The sequence below is a fragment of the Rhinolophus sinicus genome, chromosome 18 (assembly GCF_057876585.1).
Source record: "Rhinolophus sinicus isolate RSI-liver-muscle chromosome 18, RSI-T2T, whole genome shotgun sequence".
Taxonomy (NCBI): domain Eukaryota; kingdom Metazoa; phylum Chordata; class Mammalia; order Chiroptera; family Rhinolophidae; genus Rhinolophus; species Rhinolophus sinicus.
The window spans coordinates 84,518,069-84,538,475 of NC_142518.1; the positions used below are offsets into that span (position 1 = coordinate 84,518,069).

The window sequence follows — 20,407 nt, forward strand, 5'->3', positions numbered from 1 at the left end:
TTGTGTTCTTCTATGCAGTTTGTTTCAGGTCTTATGTTTAGGTTTGATCCATTTTGAGTTAATTTGGTACACGGTGACAGATAGCAGTCTACTCTCATTCTTTGGCGTGTGCCTTTCCAATTCTCCCAGCACCATTTCTTGAAGAGGCTGTCCATTGTATGTTTTTGTATTCATTCTCAAAAATTATCTGTCCATATTTATGTGGGTTTATTTCTGTGTTCTTGATTCTACTCCATTAGTCTGTGTGTCTGTTTTTCTGCCAGTACCATATTATTCTGATTATTATTGTCCTGTAGTACAAGCTGAAGTCAGGGAGTGTGATACCTCCAGCATTGTTCTTTTTTCTTAGGATTGTTTTGGCTTTTCAGGGTCTTTTATGGTTCCATAGAAATCTGATGATTCTTTGTTCTGTTTCTTTAAAAATTCCATTGGGATTTTGATGGGGGTTGCATTAAATCTGTATGTTGCTTTGGGTAACATGGCCATTTTAACTATAATATGTTCATTCTTCCAATCTACGATAGAAACGGAATGTCTTTCCGTTTCTTTATGTCTTCTTCAATTTCTTTTAAAAATGTCTTATACTTTTCAGTGTATAGGTCTTTCACATCATTGGTTAAGTTTATTCCTAGGTATTTTATTCTTTTCATTGTAATTGCAAAACAAATTTTTTTTATTTCTTTTTCTGAGGTTTCATTGTTAGTATATAGGAATGCAATGGAGTTTTGTACATTAATTTTGCAGCTAGCAAGTTTACTGTAGTCGTTTATTGTTTCTAATAGATTTTGGGGGAGTCTTTAGGGTTTTCTATCTATAGCATAGTGTCTTCTGTAGAAAGTAACAATTTAACTTCATTTTCAATTTGGATGCTTTTTTTTCTTTCTCTTGCCTGATTGCTCTGGCTAGGCCTTCCAATACTATGTTGAAAAGCAGAGGTGATAAGGGACAGACATGTCATGTTCCTGAATATAGAACAATGGGCTTCAGTTTTTCACTATTAATTATAATATTAGCTGAGGTTCGTCATATATGGCCTTTATTATGTTAAGGTATTTTCCTTCTATACCCATTTTATTAAGTGTTTCAGTCATAAATGGATGTTCTATCTTATCAAACACATTTTCTGCATCTGTTGATGTAATCGTATGATTTTTGTCCTTTATTTATGTGGTATATCACATTGATCAATTTGCATATGTTGAACTACTTTTGTGCCCCTGGGATAAACCACACTTGGTCTTGATGTATAATCTTTTTAATGCATTGTTGCATTCGATTTGCTAGAATTTTGTTTAGGATTTTTGCATCTGTTTTCACCAGAGATATTGGTCTGTAATTTTCTTTTTTGGTGTTATCATTTCCAGATTTTGGTATCAGGGTAATGTTGTCCTCAAAAACTGAGTTAGAGAGTATTGTCTCTTCTTCAATTTTTTGAAAGAGTTTGAGCAGGATTGGTATTAGATCCTCTTTGAAGGTTTAGTAGAATTCACTAGTGAAGCCATTTGGTCCCGGAATTTTGTTTTTGTGAGTTTCAGACGACTGATTCAATTTCCTTACTGGTGATCGGTCTGTTTAGATTTTCCAATTCTTCATGATTCAGCCTAGGAAGGGTATATGTTTCTAAGAACTTGTCAATTTCATCTAGGTTATTGAATTTGGTAACATATAGTCCTTCATAGTATTCTTGGATGATCCTCTGCATTTCTGTGGCATCCATAGTAACATCCCCTTTTTCACTTCTGATCTATTTATTTTTGTCTTTTCTCTTCTTACCTTAGTGTGTCTAGCCAAAGGTTTGTCGATTTTATTAATCTTTTCAAAGAACCAGCTCTTTGTTGCATTAATTTTTTCTATTGTGTTTTGTTCTCTATTTTGTTTTCTGCTCTGATTTTTATTCTTTCCTTCCTTCAGCTGGATATGAATTCCATTTTTTCTTCTTTTACTTGTTCTTTAAGGTATAACGTGAGGTTATTTATCTGGGGATTTTCTTCTTTCTTCAGAAAGGCCTGTAATGATAAAATTTCCCTCTTAAAACTGCCTTCATTGCATCCCGAAATTTTTGGTAGGATGTATGTTCATTGTCATTTGTTTCTATGTATCTTTTGATCTCTCCTCTTATTTCTTCTTTGACCCAGTCGTTCTTTAAAAGTATGTTGTTTAGTCTCCGCATATTTGTGGTTTTTCCTGCTTTCTTTTTGCAGTTGATATCCAATTTCAAAGACTTGTTATCAGATATATGCTTGGTATGATTTCGATCTTAAATTTGCTGAGACTAGTTTCATGTCCCAATATATGGTTTTACTTGAGAATGCTCATGTACACTAGAAAAAAAATGTATAGTCTGATGTTCTAGGATGAAATGTTCTATAAATGTCAATTATGTCCATTTCGTTTAATGTGTCATTTAGGGCTGATATTTCTTTCTTTATTTTCTGTTTGGATTATCTAGCCATAGCTGTCCATGATGTATTTAGGTCCCCTACTATAATTGTGTTTTGGTCCAGTTCTCCCTTTAGTTCTGTTCGTAGTTGCTTTGTATGTTTCATTACCCCTTGATTGGGGGCATAAATATTGATGACCATTATGTCTTCTTGTTGTATAGTCCCATTCAGCATTATTAAATGTCCACCTTCATCTCTTGTTACATTTTTTTTTCCCGAAGTCTGTTTAATCTGATATCAGTAGGGCTACAGCTGCTTTTCTCCGAATGCTATTTGTCAGAGTGCCAATTTCTACCCTTTCATTTTGAATCTATATTTGTCCTGGTAGCTGAGATGTGTCTCTTGGAGGCAGCATATGGTTGAATTTAGTGTTTTGATCCAATCTTCTAATCTGTATCTTTTTATTGGGGGTTCAGTCCATTTACATTTAGGGTGATTGTTGATATGTGAGGATTTCCTACATTCTATCTTTGGTTTCCTGTAGAAGTGTGTCGCCATTTTTTCTTTGCCTCTTTGCTGTTATCTATTATTTTAGTATGGTGGTATTGTGTGATTTTTCCCTCTGTTTCTTCTCTTTTATGTTATATATTTCATTTCTGGTTCATTTTTGAGTGGTTATCATTAAGTTTATGTAAAAAAAAAAGTTTCAAACTTGAGAATTCCGTTTTCCTCAATATGCTGACTTTCTCCATTTCCTTGTGCCAGGGAATGGAGAAAGTCACCTTCTGGATCTCCTCTTCTATGTTTTTGTTGCCACAAATTATCTCTATTTCTGCTGTGAGTTATTTCTTGCTGCAGTAGAAGTTGTCTTTTCTCTCTCTCTCTCTCTCTCTCTCTCTCTCTCTCTCTCTCTCTCTCTCTCTCTCTCTCTCTTAACAGGACTTAATTGGAGAACACTGTGTACTTCCAGGCCTTTTTTTTTGCAAGTCAAGTTATTGTCCTTTCAATCTCAGTTGTGGAGGGTGCTGTTCAGCTTCAAGTTGTTGTTCTTTCAGTCTTAGTTGGGGAGGGCACAGCTCAGCTCCAGGTCCAGTTGCCGTTGCTAGTTGCAGGGGGCACAGCCCACCATCCCTTGTGGGAGTCGAATCAGCAATCTTGTGGTTGAGAGGATGTGCTCCAACCAACTGAGCCATCCAGGAGCTCAGCGCAGCTCAGCTCAAGGTGCCGTGTTCAATTTTAGTTGCAGGGGACGCTGCCCACCATCCCTTGCAGGAGTCGAGGAATTGAACTGGCAACCTTGTGGTTGAGAGCCCACACTCAAACCAACTGAGCCATCCGGGAGGCAGCTCAGCCCAAGGTGCCGTGTTCAACCTTAGTTGCAGGGGGCAGAGCCCACCATCCCTTGCGGGACTCGAGGAGTTGAACTGGCAAACTTGTGGTTGAGAGCCCACTGGCGCATGTGGGAATCGAACCGGCAGCCTTCGAAGTCAGGAGCATGGAGCTCTAACTGCCTGAGCCACCGGGCCGGCCCCCTTCCTCTCTCTTTTTTTGAAGTGTTTTTTTGTTTTGTTTTGTTTTTACCCTGTATGGTATAGTGTCCATTAGGTGTAGCAGTTGCCATTTCCTCCTGCTGTCTGTTCATAATACTACTCATTGTTTTGTAGTCTTTTCTTTTTTTTGTTTCAAGTTGAATAGCTTCCTTCAGTATTTCTTGTAGTACAGGTCATGTGTTAGAAAATTCCCTTAGCTTCTTATGTCTGGAAAGGTTTTTATTCCCCCTTCATATGTAAATGATATCTTTGCTGGATATATTATTATTGGTTCAAAATTTCTCTTTCAATAGTTTGAATGTTTCATTCCACTCCCTCCTGGTTTATAGAGTTTCTGCTCAAAAATCTGATGACTGTCTAATGGGCTTTCTTTTGTAGGTTACCATCTTCCTTTTTTTGCTGCCTTGACGATTCTTTCTTTGTCATTAATTTTTGACAGCTTCATTACAATGTGCCTTGGAGAAGGCCTGTTGGGTTTGAGGTAATTAGGTGTTCTATTTGCTTCTTGGAATCAAGGACCCAGTTCTTTGCACACATTTGGGAATTTGCCATTGACTGACTCTTTGTTTTAATATACTCTCTGTTCCCTTCTCCTTTTCTTCTCCTTCTGGTATGCCCATTATTCTTTTATTGTTCTTTGTGGTGGAGTCAGAAAGTTCTTGTAGAGTTATTTCATTTCTTTTATCTCTCAAGTCGCTCTCTTCTTCCGTCTGTGCCATTTCCAGATTTCTATCTTCAATCTCACTGATTCTTTTCTCCATCTGGTCAGCTCTATTATCTAAGCTGGTTATTTCATTCTTCATTTCTTTTACTGAGTTTTTAATCTCCAGGAATTCTATTTTGATTATTCTAAATGTCAATCTCTTAGGTAAAGTGTTCATTTTGTTCTTTGATTGCGTTTCTGAGTTCATTCACTGCCTATCTGTGTTTTCTTGTATCTCACAGAGTTGTTTTAAGGACTGCATTCTTGAATTCTGTGTCATTTAAGTCACATAGTTCCATGTGTTTAAGTTTATTTTCTGGAAACTTTTCATTGTCTTTCTGAGCTGCCTTGTTTTTGAGCTGCTTTGTTCTCTGGCAATTAATGAATTATTATTTCTCTTTCTAGGCATCTACAAGAGTTCATTCTGCATCAGGTTGATTGGAAGAGGTCTTTCTTTTGCTTTCCAGTAGATGTTCGTAGAATGCTTTATTTCTCTTCAACTGCAGCCTTTTATTCCCTCTCAGGCTGTAGTGTTATATTTTCTCTACACCGTTCTGGCTTCTTGCACAATGGGGGGATTCCCTGGAAGGTGGGCTTCTCCTGTGTGAACAGGTCACCTGGGATTCAGGGCACATCCTCCATGGAGGTTGTGGAGAGCTTCTGAAGTTTCTAATCTCTTTCTGTACCAGTTTCAGGGCCTGTGTATTTCAGTGGCTCTGTTTACCCCTGCAGGGATCTGCCCAGATAGGTGGCATCAGGGGCAGGGTGGGTTGTGAGAGGTGTCTGTGAGCACTGGCGGCAATCACCAGCACAGCCAATCCTGCACCCAAGGCTTCTGCCCCTTCGTCAGAACTAGTTGTGTTGCGAGTCCATGGCTGCATGTTTCAGTTCTCAGAACTGCAAATATTCTCTTCTTTTGATCTTACTGTGCTACTGGTCCACTTCTATCACTGGGTATATGGGGGTGGGGTGGGCTCTGGGGAGGTAGGGAGGGGTCAGCTAGGCTCCGTGCCTATGCCTTCCATCCTCTGCTTGGCAGTGATGACTTAAACTGCCATTTTCACCCTTTTTCCCTCAGTCTTTGCTCCGAGGTCTCTGCTATGTTGGTTTCAGCTGTGTTATATGCTGATCCCTCAGGCGGGACTCTGGGACATAAAGGGAGTGCTAGCATTTCAAATTCTTCCCTCTCCCGTGATTGCTATAGCTCCAGAATGCAGGGAGTTCAGAGCTCCTAGCTCAGTCTGCATCCTGCAGCCCGCCTAGCCTGTGTCTATGTACTTCCCCCTTCCCTCCACATCAGCTCACCCTATTTGCCCACCTTTAGATGATTTCAGTTGTGCGTCTCATGTCTGCTGTACCAGGGAGTCCTTTGTGGAATTTTAGCTAGTAAATTTGTTGCAAATTCCCAGCAAGATTTCAAAGGCTCACCTCTTGCCACCATTTCTGTACTTTCTTTTGTTGTTTTTTAGTGAGGAAGCAGGAAAGGGAGATAGGGACTTAAAACAATGTCTTCTTTTTGAACACAAGGAGTCTAATAGCTTTTTCTTGAAGATAATATACCTATACAGTAAGTAAATCTGGTGAAGGAAAACCAGAAACATCCTCCATTTCTCTTCTCAGCTCTCCAAACAGTCTCGTGTCCCTAAATCAAAGAGAAACAGATTAAGATGAATGGCAAGGCATGTTGTGTACTCAAAGCAAGATCAATCTTTATACATAGATCCTTTTTTCTCACCAATGTACAAAATCCAAACCTGGAGATATTTTGGTCTGCAAATAACTTAATCTGTATCCCTTAGGGACTGAAGGGGGGAAAAAACATAGACACTTTTCATATATATATATATATATATATATATATATATATATATATATCCTGTTTCCCTGAAAATAAGACCTAGCCAGACCACCAGCTCTAATGCATCTTTTGAAGCTAAAATTAATATAAGACCTGGTCTCATATTGTATTATATTATATAAGACCTGGTCTTATAGTCTTATATTAAAATATGACCAGGTCTTATATTAATATTTGCTCCAAAAGATGCATTAGAGGTGATGGTCTGGCTAGGTCTTATTTCCTCGGAAACATTATATATATATATATATATATATATATATATATATATATATATATATTAATGTGAGCATAGAAAAGCGGATGATTTTGTTCTCAATGTGTTTGGGCCTCTCTCAAGTAGTCTCGTGGAGCAATCTAACTTCAAATTTCTAAAATTATGAAAATGTCTAGATAAAACATTACATTGAAAAAGAAAAGGGCCTCTTACATAGAAAACCTACTGAGCATTTCCTGAATTGTTTTTAATTCTTCAATGATACCCAGCCCCGAATTTCACAGGTAAGTGGATGGGGAAGTCAACAAGGGGAAGTCTCCCCCAAACGAATAGACTATCATTCAATGACTTCTTTAACAAATAATTTAATATGCTGCTATATGCATGACTCAGTGAGTTAGTATGTAGGAGTTTTTTCCTTCTACAAATTAGACTGTGGTTTGTTGTAGTGATTGAGGATTGTGACATTTTTTTTCTTTTAGATCTTATTTGTGACGATAAAAACAAATTTCCTTAAGACAGGAGGAAGTTTTATCTACATTATACACATTTCCCCTTATTATATTTATCATATCTACCATTGCATCAAGCCATCCATCATCTCCAACAAATCTTACAAAGGTGCAGTGAATATAGTGCATAGAATTTGGAATTTGGTATTTCCTTCTTAAATTTCAGTAGACTGTTTAAGAACTTTTATACTTGAAGTTCTGAAACTAATTCAGAAAGAGTTATTATAATTACTGTAAAAGCAAAGTCGAATTTTTTTGTTGTTGTTACCAGTTTCATTAAATACCTGAAGGTATACAATTTATGCCTTGTTCATCTATAACAGATGGAAAGAAAAAAGATTTAGTATTAATTGAAGAACCATTCCCATTAACTAGTTCTTTTGTGCACTTATATTATGTACAACCTGCCTATCTCACCCTTAGTCCCACAAACCCTGCACCAAAAATTCAAAAAAGGGAAAGTCCAACTACAAAATATGACGCTTTTTGCAGTGAGGCCTCACTCAGCTCACATCAGTAGGATCACTGCTGCCCCAAGTGAGATTTCAAGATAATTGAAGTGTACTCTCTTAAGTATTGAGACTTTTATGATTTCTGATGGAAATCTTCCATAAAATTATTATACATATAGCTATGTTTTTCAGCAGAAATCACTGATTGCAACAAGCCATTTCTCTGATGACTCAGGCATTCACAAAGAACACCCCTGATTATACTCTGCATTAGTACAAATGTTGTCTGCTTTTTTTAAATCCCCTCCTTCTCCTTTAAGTCAGTCTGTCATTTGCTCTGTTGCTAATATACATCTTTTTAATATCACCCCCTCCCACTATACATAACCTTTCTAATTTGTAGCTTTTCATTTACTGTGAACTGAAAAACCAAAATTGGTAAGAACTGTATATTAAATAAGTGTTAAAGAGGCACTGAAAGTAAGGATGAGGAAATAATTGTGGCCTTCAAGGCAGCAGCTTTGTGACACCTAAAGGTTTCTATCTTTAGACAACTTTCCCATATATTCCAGTTTAAGCTAAGTTTTGAAAGAGTGATGTTGTGAGACATCTACCTTCAAATGAGTTTGTTTTGAACAGATCCTCTGGGCCTGGACTAAAGAGGATATTCCAATAAATTCAAGTTTTTCTCAACCTGAAGAGATAATCTTAGTGAATAACCCCTTCCCACAGTTATTTAACATCACATAATTACATGCTGCACATTCTAAACACTTTTTTGGATGTTATTTGGTTTGATGTTGACAACACTGCTGAAATAGGAAGGACCAGGCTCATTATCCCAGATTATAGATAAGGAAATGAAAGCTGGAGAAAGTTGAGTGATTCACCCAGTCAAACAAAGTGCATGACAAGGTTGGCTCCTGGGTTCTCGTTTGGGGCTCCTTTCACAACATTAATGTCTTCCATGGCTTCCTCTCACCTTTCCTATGCTCAAAAGGACACTAAGCCCTTCTTCTGATAAGAAAGACATACTCCATTTCTTTTGGGCTTGCTTCTTTGTTTCTGTCTAGGCTCTGCTAGATTTCTTTAGGAATCTTGCTCATTTGTTTGGCAGAACTTAAAACCCTCTGATTTTATTGTGTTGAGGGTTATCAGTGAATTAAAAATTCAACAAATGTATGGTCCCAGCTTGCCATCAAAACTTAACAAGTGTCACCAGTAAAGATGTTTCTCACAAGTGGATACTGAAAAATATATCCCAGCAGATACCTAACAGCTCATTTTGTGTCATAGCAGCATGAAAAATCACCTCCTCAAGACATTCATTAACCTTTGATTTCGTCCATAAATAACCAGTCAGAAATGTGGCTCATATTTTAGATTAATTAAAACAGTGCTCTCACTTCATGTTTTCTCCATCTCTCTTTCCCTCCTTTCTTCCCTCCCTCCCTTCACTTGAAATGACTTGAGGGCTTCTAATGTCAGCATGATAAGCATGGTATTTGAATATGTGGTTCCACTCCTCTGAGCCAGCTCAAATCTCATATCCCCCAGGAAGACTTCGTTATATACTCCAGCAGTCCTTAGACACCTCTTCTCCCAGAACCTAGAGCAATCATTGGTATTTTACATTTAGCATGTATTAAGAAACCATGTAATGAACTGCCAGGAATATGGGTTCTAGAGGCAGACAGACCCAGGTTCTAATTCCAGCTTTACCACTTCTTAGCTATGTGACCTTGGGCAAATGACTTAAATTCTCTTTGGCTGAGATGCCTCATCTATCAAATGGAACTAGTGATATTTAATCTATTAAATTGTTCTAGGGATTAAATACATATAAAGTACTTAGCACAGTCCCTGGCATATATTAGGTACTCAATTAAGGGCAATATTTTATTATTATTGCAATGTCTTTTTATATATAGTTCTGGTTTTGTATATGAGGTCTGACAATTAAAATCATGAACTTGCCACCATGCACTTACATTGGCAGCACTGTACAAACAGCTCGGTATGGTTTCATAACTTTGGTACAGCAGTGTCTCACAGCTGTGTTCATGTCGACGTGTGGCGGTGTCTTGCTGAGAGGCATTCATTACTGTTGTTGCACGTTTTTATGTGCCGTCACGAGAATGTCTGGGGTTGAATTAGAGCAACAAACAAACATTAAATTTCTTACACAATGTGATTTATAGATGATGTAATACAGAATTGTATACCTGAAAACTATGTAACTTTACTAACAATTGTCACCCCAATAAACTTTAATTTAAAAAAAAAATCTTGTTAAACTTGGCAAGAGCAAAAGTGAAATCAGGGGCATGTTAGTCCAAGTTTATGGGGGAAATGCCATGAAGAAAACAGCAGTGTACAAATGGAGTAAACATTTTTCTGAGGAGAGAGAACATGTCACTGATGAACAGAGGTCAGGGAAGCCAGTAACGAGCACAACTGATGAAAACACTGCAAAGATTTGTCGAATTGTATGTCAAAATCATTGGCTAACTGTGAGAAGCACAGCAGACCAAGGAAACATCGATAGAAAAACAGTTAGGGAAATCTTAACTGAAAATTTTGGCATGAGAAAGGTGTGTACAAAAATGGTCCTGAGGAAGCTCACCAATGAACAAAAGCAAAGGAGAGTTGAAGTTTGCCAAGACCTTTTGGAGAGGCAAGACCATGTTTTGGGCTGTGTTATCACTGGTGATGAAACATAGGTGTACCAACAGGACTCTGAAACAAAGCATCAAAGTACACAATGAAAGTCAGCCAATTCTCCATGACCAAATAATTCCAGCAGTCCAAATCAGGAGTCAAAACGCAGTTGCTAACTTTTTTGATATCAGAGGGATTATTCATTAGGAATTTGTACCAACTGGATAAACAGTTAACCAAGTTTACTATTTGGAAGTGGTGAAAGGCTGCATTAAAAAGTTAAATGACCTGAACTTTTCGCCAACAATTCATGGCTCTTGCACCACGACAATGCACCAGTTCACACGGCACTGTCTGTGAGGGAGTTTTTAGCCAGTAAACAAATAACTGTATTGGAACACCCTCCCTTCTCACCTGATCTGGCCCCCAATGACTTCTTTCTTTACCCAAAGATAAAGGAAATATTGAAAGGAAGACATTTTGATGACATTCAGGACATCAGGGTAATACAATGAACACTGATGGCCATTCCAGAAAATGAGTTCCAAAATTGCTTTGAAAGGTGGACTAGGCGCTGACGTCAGTGCATAGCTTCCCAAGCGGAGTACTTCAAAGGCGACCATAGTGATATTCAGCAATGAGTCATGTAGCAATTTTTCTAGGATGAATTCACAAATATAATTGTCAGACCTCGTACGTGCAATTTTATTGTCTTCACAAGTTGTTTTTAAACCCTGTGACAGCTGTGTCCAAATGGAACTTATCATGAAGCTTAAACTTAATGGTCTCTTACTTACATGGATTCTATTCAAGGCTTTATTGCAAATATTGTATTCATAATTTTGTATTGTTTTTCTTAAAAAGTGTTCCTAAGGTGCTATTAGCTTCAGGCCTGTACAAATCCTGGTTCCAGCTCTGGTTGTGTCCTCAACTTTTATGTTACCCACCTCCTTGTTCCCATTCCCTGTATTCAAAACAGTACTTTGCACATACTTGGTAGTCAATAAAATGACGTTTTATAAAATCCTCAATTAACCAGAATTTCTGATGTACTTAGCTATCTGGAAATAAGCTATGTCAGGCATTCAGTCAAAAACTTCCAGCTGCCAACCAATACATTTCATTGGAAAATATTGAATCCACTTACATATTTTGAGATAATAAAAAATGCACTTTGTAAATGATAAGGATATGAGTCAGTTTTACTCATGAAAATTACAATGAGAATGATGAACCTAAGGCAAGGTTTCTCAACCTTGGCTCCACTGACTTTTTTGCTGGATAATTTTTTTGTTGTGGGGGGCTTTCCTGTCCATTGTAGCACATTCAGAAGCATCCCTTGCCTCTACCTGCTAGATGCTAGTCACCCTTCTCAGATGTGACAACCAAAAATGTCTCTAGGCATTGCCAAATGTCCCCTAAAGGAAAATTTCCTTCCCCACTACCGTAAGGCATCATATTCAGCACCAAAAGATGTACAGATGGTCACAAATTTTTCAGATTAAAGCAGGAAAAAGGAATGCAAGCATTTTAGAAAAGTTTTCAATAAGCAAAGCAAACTCAATTAACCTGAAAATCCCATTAACCCCATTCCTTGACTGTTCTGTTCCCTCAGCATTCCAGATAACAACAATAAAAGTACCATACATTCTATTTTCTCATTTGTATGCAAAGTTCAGCCCATTTGCCATCTCAAAAGCTAAGTACAGAAATCCAGTTCATGGGGTGGGGGAATCATCAGCTTCATTGCTTTCACCATCTATGTTAAGTGAGAGTGATGTTACTGACCTGAAAATTTAGTTTTTTTCCTTTGTTGTTGACATTTTTAACTTTGATATTCGCAATTCTTCCTGTATTCTCTGCCTGAAAGTGAAATGCGACAAAAGGAAATCTGGTCCACTTACCTGTGATTTTACTGTATAAAGACCTAACATTTTGTTGATCACTTAAAAGTAATTTGTTCTAGCCATCACACTGATTATGCAATTGAAAGGGGGATCGAATATATGGTGATGGAAGGAGAACTGACTCTGGGTGATGAACAAACAATGGGATTTATAGATGATGTAATACAGAATTGTACACCTGAAATCTATGTAATTTTACTAACAATTGTCACCCCAATAAATTTAATAAAATAAAATTTAAAAAAAAAAGAAAGAAAATATTCTTCTTGAATAAACAATATTTTTTATTTCTTTCTGTAGGTTGTGATCCTGGGGAAACATTCAAGAGGTTATCACTACATGCTTGCTAATCTGGTAAGAGCAAACAATGTTTAAGTTTCCTAGGGCAATGTACTCTATTTCATTTGTGTCGTGTGTAATTGTCTAAAAAAGAAATACATGAATTACCTAATTTGTTCTCTCGATGTTTGGAGAATGAGTCAGTAAATACCAAAACCTGAATGTAATAGCCTTATTTTCAATTATGTTGTCTCTATTTTAGTTGTGAAGCTTATTATATTTTCTCCTCATTTAAAAAATAATAATTTGATGTGTTTCTTAACTGACTATTCTTAGATTCAATTTGGATTTGAAATTTAAACCATTGTACCCAGGTTTGAAATGCAAAACAAAAGATGGGGGCACATGACTCTTTCCCCAATTAATCCAAGTGTATGTGCACATCAGTACTGGATTTGTTTTCCTGAAGCAGACTACTACCAAATCTTTTCAAGCCAGATGCTAGAAATAGGTTGAACATGGAATATTAAGTTACTTTGCCAAAGTGCATATCTACCTTTCTACTTATAAAACACAACTTAAATCTCTACCTTCAAACAGTCCATGCCTTTAAAATTTGTGACATTCTGGAAGCTAGTATTTCATTTAGATTATTTTAAGCTCTTCTTTTTCTAAAAGGATAATTGGTTTATGGATTAACAAAATGGCTTCTAAATCAGTAATATATATTTGGCAGAGGTTCTGAATGATATTCCAAGAGAAATGTTAAATTATTACTTTGAAACTAAGAATCTATTAAATTATTACATAACGTATGCCCTAATCCCAATTTTGTTTCATTAGTAAAATAGACCCATAACCATTACAAGGCTCTTAAAACAAAAGAATATCAACAAATTTGAAAGATAATTGTAATTATATTCTTAGATTTCTTCATTCAAAGGAAAAAAATCTTAATTTGTTTTACTAATGAATATTTTTTTAAATGAGAAAGGAAATGTTAATTAAACCCCTTTCTCAGGAAGTGTGTACACTAAAAAACTGTATAAGATGAAAATTAGAACAACTGCTTTGAAATATAGCATGCAAAAAATATATAGCATGCATCTTTTCCAATAAATTGCTCAAAGTGGAGCACTGCAGTCCATTTGGAGAAAAATGAATGGGCTCTTTTAGGGAAAACTCTTGATTCTTAATTTACATCTGAATACATTGAATTTGTTTTTTAGGCAACCAATAGGTAAAGGATATTTGTTCACTCACTGGAGGTTGTACCAAACTTGGCAGGAAACAAGGAGGTCATGGCATAGCATGTGGGGCAGTTATTGATAGGTTTTTACTATTTTTTCCTCACCAATAAGTTTTTCGCTTTCCTTCCTCCCTTCCTCCCTGTCTTCCTTCTTTCCTTTCTCCCTCTTTCTTTACCTTCTCCTCCATCTTGTAAGTCCTAGGGTTCACCTGTCACTGACAGTAAATGATATGACTCTAGGTAGTACATACAAAAACTTTTTTATTATAATGGTAATGTATTTATTTGATATGTATTAGAAAAATATAAAATTAGCATATCAAAATCCAAATTTTATGGATATTATTACTTCACACAGGACTAAAGTAGAGATTTAACAACAAATGAAATATTTTTAATGTGTCAAATGTGTTACAGAAATAACAGCATGAGGGATAACCAGATACAGCAAAATCTGTTTTTTGTATACATGACTGGTGGTGGACAACTGAAATTTTGTAAAGAACATTGAACTAGGGGTCAGAAAATTTGGGATGTCATATTGTCTTTGCCACTAGTTAGCTATGGCACTTTGGGTAATTCATTTCACTTCTGTGGACCTCAGTTTCCTTACTATTAAACTCAGATGAGAGTGGGGGTTATTGATGTATTGGTTTGATCCTTTGGGAATAGATACTAAGGTATAATTAGAAACGTAAGATATTTATTAGGAGTAATACCTGTGAAAAATAAAAGGGAAAGAGACACAAGTAAGCAAGGAGAGCTTCAGACCGCAATATAGTTCTGATATAAATGAAGCAGATGGAAAAGAAGGAAGTTTGATAAGAAGAGCTTTAGACTGTGGTATATCTCTAAGAAAGTCCACACAACTGGGAGCTCTGGTGCAAAGCTTGTTCATAGAGGAACCCCATGCTGCCCCAAAATGGTGAGCCATTGTACCCCCCACTTTGCTCAGCCATTGGCTGGCAGCTGCCCAGGAAGCACACACCTCTGGCGTGAAAACTGAGGTAGACCCTGAAGGCACTGGAAGCTGGAGGCTGTCAGCTAACTCAACTCCTGGAGGTAAGTTCTATCTTAAAGGGAGAGCTGAGCCATGTACACCAATGGCTCTCTCAGTTGGATTAAAATGACCAGATGATCTGTAAAGACCTTTCCCATTCTAAAATTCTAGTGGGTCTTCCTAATCCTACTGATAAGCCTTCAGGTGAGTTCTGGTTTCAACTTTGAGACACAGACATGACAAAAATGAAAGCCTATGGAGTGATACAACTGCAAGAGATACAACTAGGAGAAGGTTGGGGAAAAGATGGTAAAATGAATGTCTAACACAGAACTCAGAATTATGAAACCTTGGGAGGATGCTACTATAAGAAACAAGCAAAGTTTGTTCCTTGAAAATGAATGTAATATATAATATCATGCTAGTCTGGGTAATGAAAATATGAACTTATTCTCCATGCTTTGAGTTGCCACCCCTTCTCTTCCTCTAGTAATCTTCTTTTCATTGGAACACAGCCTTGTGTTTCCATAAGTCCCTGTACTCTACATCACATTGCATATGGCAATAGTGATAGGAACTGCTGCTAATCTCTGATAAAAAAAAATAATGAGACAAATTATCCCTACTATGGTTTCCAGATTTTTAAAGTGGATTAAAAAAAAACCAAACCTCTCCATGAAAGACATACGCAAAACATACACAGCAAACCAAAACTACATAGAAGTCAATTAGATGGCAAAAAAAAAGGAAAGTGGAGCTAAGAAAATGTTTCCTTTCAAGATGAGCCAGCTGGATGGAAACTGAAGGTATATACAGGAGAACAAAGTCAATCTGTGTCTTAGTGTAACAAAAGCACAGAACCACTGCCTCCTTCTACAAATGCAAAATCAAAGATAGTCACACTGCTTATCTAATCTTTCTGGAATCACCTGCACCAGATCCCCAGGTGTCCCCTTTGCTATTGAGCCCCATCTATCTGGCAAAGACTTCTATGTGCTTTTACATGGACCTTCCCTGGCAACAATCCTAAAGTGAGAAAACTTGGATAGTGCATAAATGCTTCAACAAAGGCCTTTCACATGTCAGGGTGTACTTTTCAGTGTGGACAACAAGGTGCAAAACTTTTTAAATTGTTGAAATCCCTGGAAGAAACAAAAGATTCCATCAGGAACACAGGCCACATATATGGTCTGTTCAGGCCAGAAGTTGACATCTCAATAGAACAAGTAAGTCTCTTATAAATTCTGTATAAGTTGATGATGTCATTTCTTCTTAGGAGTCGTTCCATAATTAATTGTTTTCTCTTCTTTTTTCTCTCTCAGGTGGTAATGTTTCTCCACTCTAATACCAGAGGTAACCAGTATTTATATAATTTGTCAGTCAAGCAGCCTCTTTCTTTCATGGTAAGAAAGAAAGGATCCTTTACACTGCATTCCCAGACATGTTATGTACTGTGATATAATCTTTTCATATATGTCAATAATAGCTCAGCAAAATAAGTCAGAAAAAATGGAGAACCATATGATTTCACTGATGTGTGGTATATAAAACTGAAAACAACAAAGGAACAGGCAAACAAAGGAAGAAACAAAAACTCATAGACACAGACAATAGTTTAGTGGTTACCAGAGGGTAAGGGGGGAGGGGAGTGGTAGATGAGGGTAAAGGGGATCAAATATATGGTGATGAAAGGAGAACTGACTCTGGGTAGTGAACACACAATGTAATATATAGATGATGTATTACAGAATTGTACACCTGAAACCTATGTAACTTTACTAACAATTGTCACCCCAATAAACTTTAATTAAAAGAAGAACCCTATATTAACCCTAGGAATAATGAAAGAAAGCACAAGATCAGGTGCTACAAGGCAGGTTTAAATCCCAAGAGTTCATCTAACTAGCCTTGCAACAAACCAAACCTCTCTGAAGCTGCTTCTTAATCTGTAAAATGAAGAGTTAGACCAGATTGCTATTTCCCAAAGTGTGCTATTTGTACATGAGATGATTTTAGGTAGTACATAGCTAAAGTTCTTAAACTGATTAGTTTTGAATTTATATTAAATATGTATTAGGAAAAGACAAAAACTATCCCATCAATTCTGTGCTTTTACAGATGTCATTCTTCAGAACGAGGATAAAGTAGATATTTAGGTTAAAAAACATAGTCAATGTAAAGAAAAAATGTTAGGTAAATAATACTTCAGATGATCACCTATTGCAAAATTTAAAAAAAACTGTAAAGATGGTTTATTAATGACTAAAATTTGGAAAAATATCCCAAGGTCACTTCCAGCTCTACATTTCTTCCTCATGTAGGGTCACTTTGGACAGAGAAGGCCAGGAGTGAGAGTGTAGGCACCTCAGCTGGGTGAATACTGAGGACATAAATCAGGGAGCAAAAACAGAGCCATGTTCAGAAAAACAGACACATAGACCAATGGAATAGAATTGAGAACCCAGAAATAAAACCACATAAATATGGACAGATAATTTTTGACAAACAAGCTAAAAACATACAATGGAGCAAAGACAGCCTCTTCAATAAATGGTGCTGGGAGAATTGGATAGCCACGTGCAAAAGAATGAAACTGGACTGCTATTTGTCACCATGTACCAAAGTTAATTCAAAATGGATCAAAGACTTAAGCATAAGACCTGACACAATAAACTGCATAGAAGAAAACATAGGTACTAAACTTATGGACCTTGGGTTCAAAGAGCATTTTATGAACTTGACTCCAAAGGCAATGGAAGTAAAAGCTAAAATAAACGAATGGGACTATATGAAACTTAAAAGCTTCTGCACAGCAAAAGAAACCATTGACAAAATAAAGAGGCCACCAACTGAATGGGAGAAGATTTTTGCAAACAGTGCCTCCCATAAGGGGCTAGTATCCAGAATATACAAGGAACTCATGCAACTCAACAACAAAAAAACAAACAACCCAATTGAAAAATGGGCAGAGGACTTGAAGAGACATTTCTCCAAAGAGGACATACAAATGGCAAATAAACATATGAAAAAATGGTCAACATCACTAATCATCAGAGAAATGCAAATCAAAACCACAATGAGATATCACCTCACCCCAGTCAGAATGGCTATCATCAACAAGACAAATAATAACAAATGTTGGAGAGGCTGTGGAGAAAAAGGAACCCTCATACACTGTTGGTGGGAATGCAGACTGGTGCAGCCGTTATGGAAGGCAGTGTGGAGGTTCCTCAAAGAATTACGAATAGAATTGCCGTATGACCCAGCAATCCCTCTCCTGGGTATCTACCCAAAAAATCTGAAAACATTTAGAGATAAAGACACGTGTGCGCCAATGTTCATTGCAGCTTTGTTTACGGTGGCCAAGACATGGAAACAACCAAAATGTCCTTCGATAGATGAATGGATAAAGAAGTTGTGGTACATATACACAATGGAATACTATTCGGCAGTGAGAAAAGATGATATAGGAACATTTGTGACAACATGGATGGATCTTGAGAGAGTAATGCTGAGCGAAACAAGTCAGACAGAAAAAGCAGAGAACCATGTGATTTCACTGATATGTGGTATATAAACCAAAAACAACAAAAGAACAAGACAAACAAATGAGAAACAGAAACTCATAGACACGGACACTAGTTTAGTGGTTGCCAGAGGGTAAGGGGGGTGGGGGGGGAGGTGAGGGTAAGGGGGATCGAATATATGGTGATGGAAGAACTGACTCTGGGTGATGAACACACAATGGGATTTATAGATGATGTAATACAGAATTGTACACCTGAAATCTATGTAATTTTACTAACAATTGTCACCCCAATAAATTTAATTAAAAAAAAAAAAGAAAAAAAAAAGAAGAAAGCGGGAAAAAACACAAATACATGGAGACTAAACAACATACTTTTAAAGAACGACTGGGTCAAATAAGAAGTTAGAGGAGAGATCAAAAGATACATAGAAACAAATGACAATGAAAATACATCCTACCAAAATTTTGGGATGCTGCGAAAGCAGTTTTAACAGGGAAATTTATCTCATTACAGGCCTATCTCAAGAAACAAGAAAACTCCCAAATAAATAACCTCATGTTACACCTTAAAGAACTAGAAAAAGAAAAACAAGTAAAACCCAAGTTCAGCAGAAGAAAGGAAATAACAAAAATTAGAGCAGAACTAAATGAAACAGAAGAACAAAAAGACAATAGAAAAACTTAATGTGACAAAGAGCTGGTTCTTTGAAAAGAATAACAAAATTGACAAACCCTTGTCTAGACTCACTAAGATAAAAAGAGAGAAGACACTAATTAACAAAATCAGAAAAGAAAATGGGATAGTTATCACGGACACCACAGAAATACAAAGGATCATCCAATAATGCTATGAAGGACTATATGCCACAAAATTCAATAACCTAGAAGAAGTGGACAAGTTCTTAGAAACATAGAGCCTTCCAAGGCTGAACCATGAAGAACTGGAAAATCTAAACAGACCAATCACCAGTAACAAAATTGAATCAGTCATCCAAAACCTTCCCAAAAGCAAAAGTCCAGGACTAGATGGCTTCACTAGTGAATTCTACCAAACCTTCAAAGAGGATCTAATACCAATCCTGCTCAAATTCTTCCAAAAAATTGAAGAAGAGACAGTACTGCCTAACTCATTTTATGAGGCCAACATTACCCTGATACCAAAACCTGGTAAGGACAGCACAAAAAAAGAAAACTACAGACCAATATCTCTGAGGAATACCGATGCAAATATCCTAAATAAAATTCTAGCAAACCGAATACAACAATGCATTAAAAATATTATTCATCACGACCAAGTGGGGTTCATCCCTGGAGCACAAGTATGGTTCAACATACGCAAATCCATCACATAAACAAAATAAAGGAGAAAACTTAGATGATTATATTAATTCATGCAGAAAAAGCATTTGGCAAGATACAACATGCATTTATAGTTAAAACACTTAATAAAATAGGTATAGAAGGAAAATAACTTAACATAATAAATGCCGTATATGACAAACCCTCAGCTAACCTCATAATTAATGGTGAAAAACTGAAGCCTATGCCCTAAGTTCAGGAACACGACAGGTTTGTCCCCAATCACCTCTGCCTTTAACATAGTGTTGGAAGTCCTTGCCAGAGCAATCTGGCAGAGAAATAAAAGGCATCCAAATTGGGAATGAAGCAGTTAAATTGTCACTTTGAAGGTAACATGATGCTATACATAGAAAACCAAAAAGACTCCACCATAAAGCTATTAGAAACAATCAACGAATACAGTAAAGTTGCTGGCAACAAAATCAACGTACAAAATTCCATTGCCTTCCTATATACTAACAATGAAATCTCAGAAAAAGAAATACAAAACACTATTCCTTTTGCAATTGCAGCAAAAAGAATAAAATACCTAGGAATAAACTTAACCAAGGATGTGAAAGACCTATATGCTGAAAACTATTAGACATTTTTAAAATAAACTGAAGAAAACACACAGAAATAGAAAGACATTACGTGCTCAAGGAATTGAAGAATTAACATAGTTAAAATGGCCATATTACCCAAAGCAATATACAGATTTAATGCAATCCCCATCAAAACCCAAATGGTATTTTTAAGGAAATAGAACAA

At 36.7% G+C, this 20,407-nt stretch overlaps 1 protein-coding gene across 11 annotated transcripts in view; it reads left to right on the forward strand.

The window, feature by feature from the left end:
* GRIA3 (glutamate ionotropic receptor AMPA type subunit 3) overlaps positions 1–20,407 on the forward strand; it is a 568,173-nt gene that overhangs the window by 325,245 nt on the left and 222,521 nt on the right. For 8 of the 11 annotated variants that reach the window (XR_012493554.2, XM_088795040.1, XM_088795041.1 and 5 more), the window contains 2 exons: positions 12,542–12,595; positions 16,092–16,172. Coding sequence is in view for 10 of the 11 variants with exons in the window: in XM_088795040.1 (XP_088651166.1) it covers positions 12,542–12,595; positions 16,092–16,172 (135 nt within the window). In the remaining variant the exon portion in view is untranslated. The remainder of the gene's footprint in view (positions 1–12,541; positions 12,596–16,091; positions 16,173–20,407) is intronic. The other 3 variants (XM_088795043.1, XM_074324305.2, XM_074324304.2) reach the window with 1 other exon arrangement.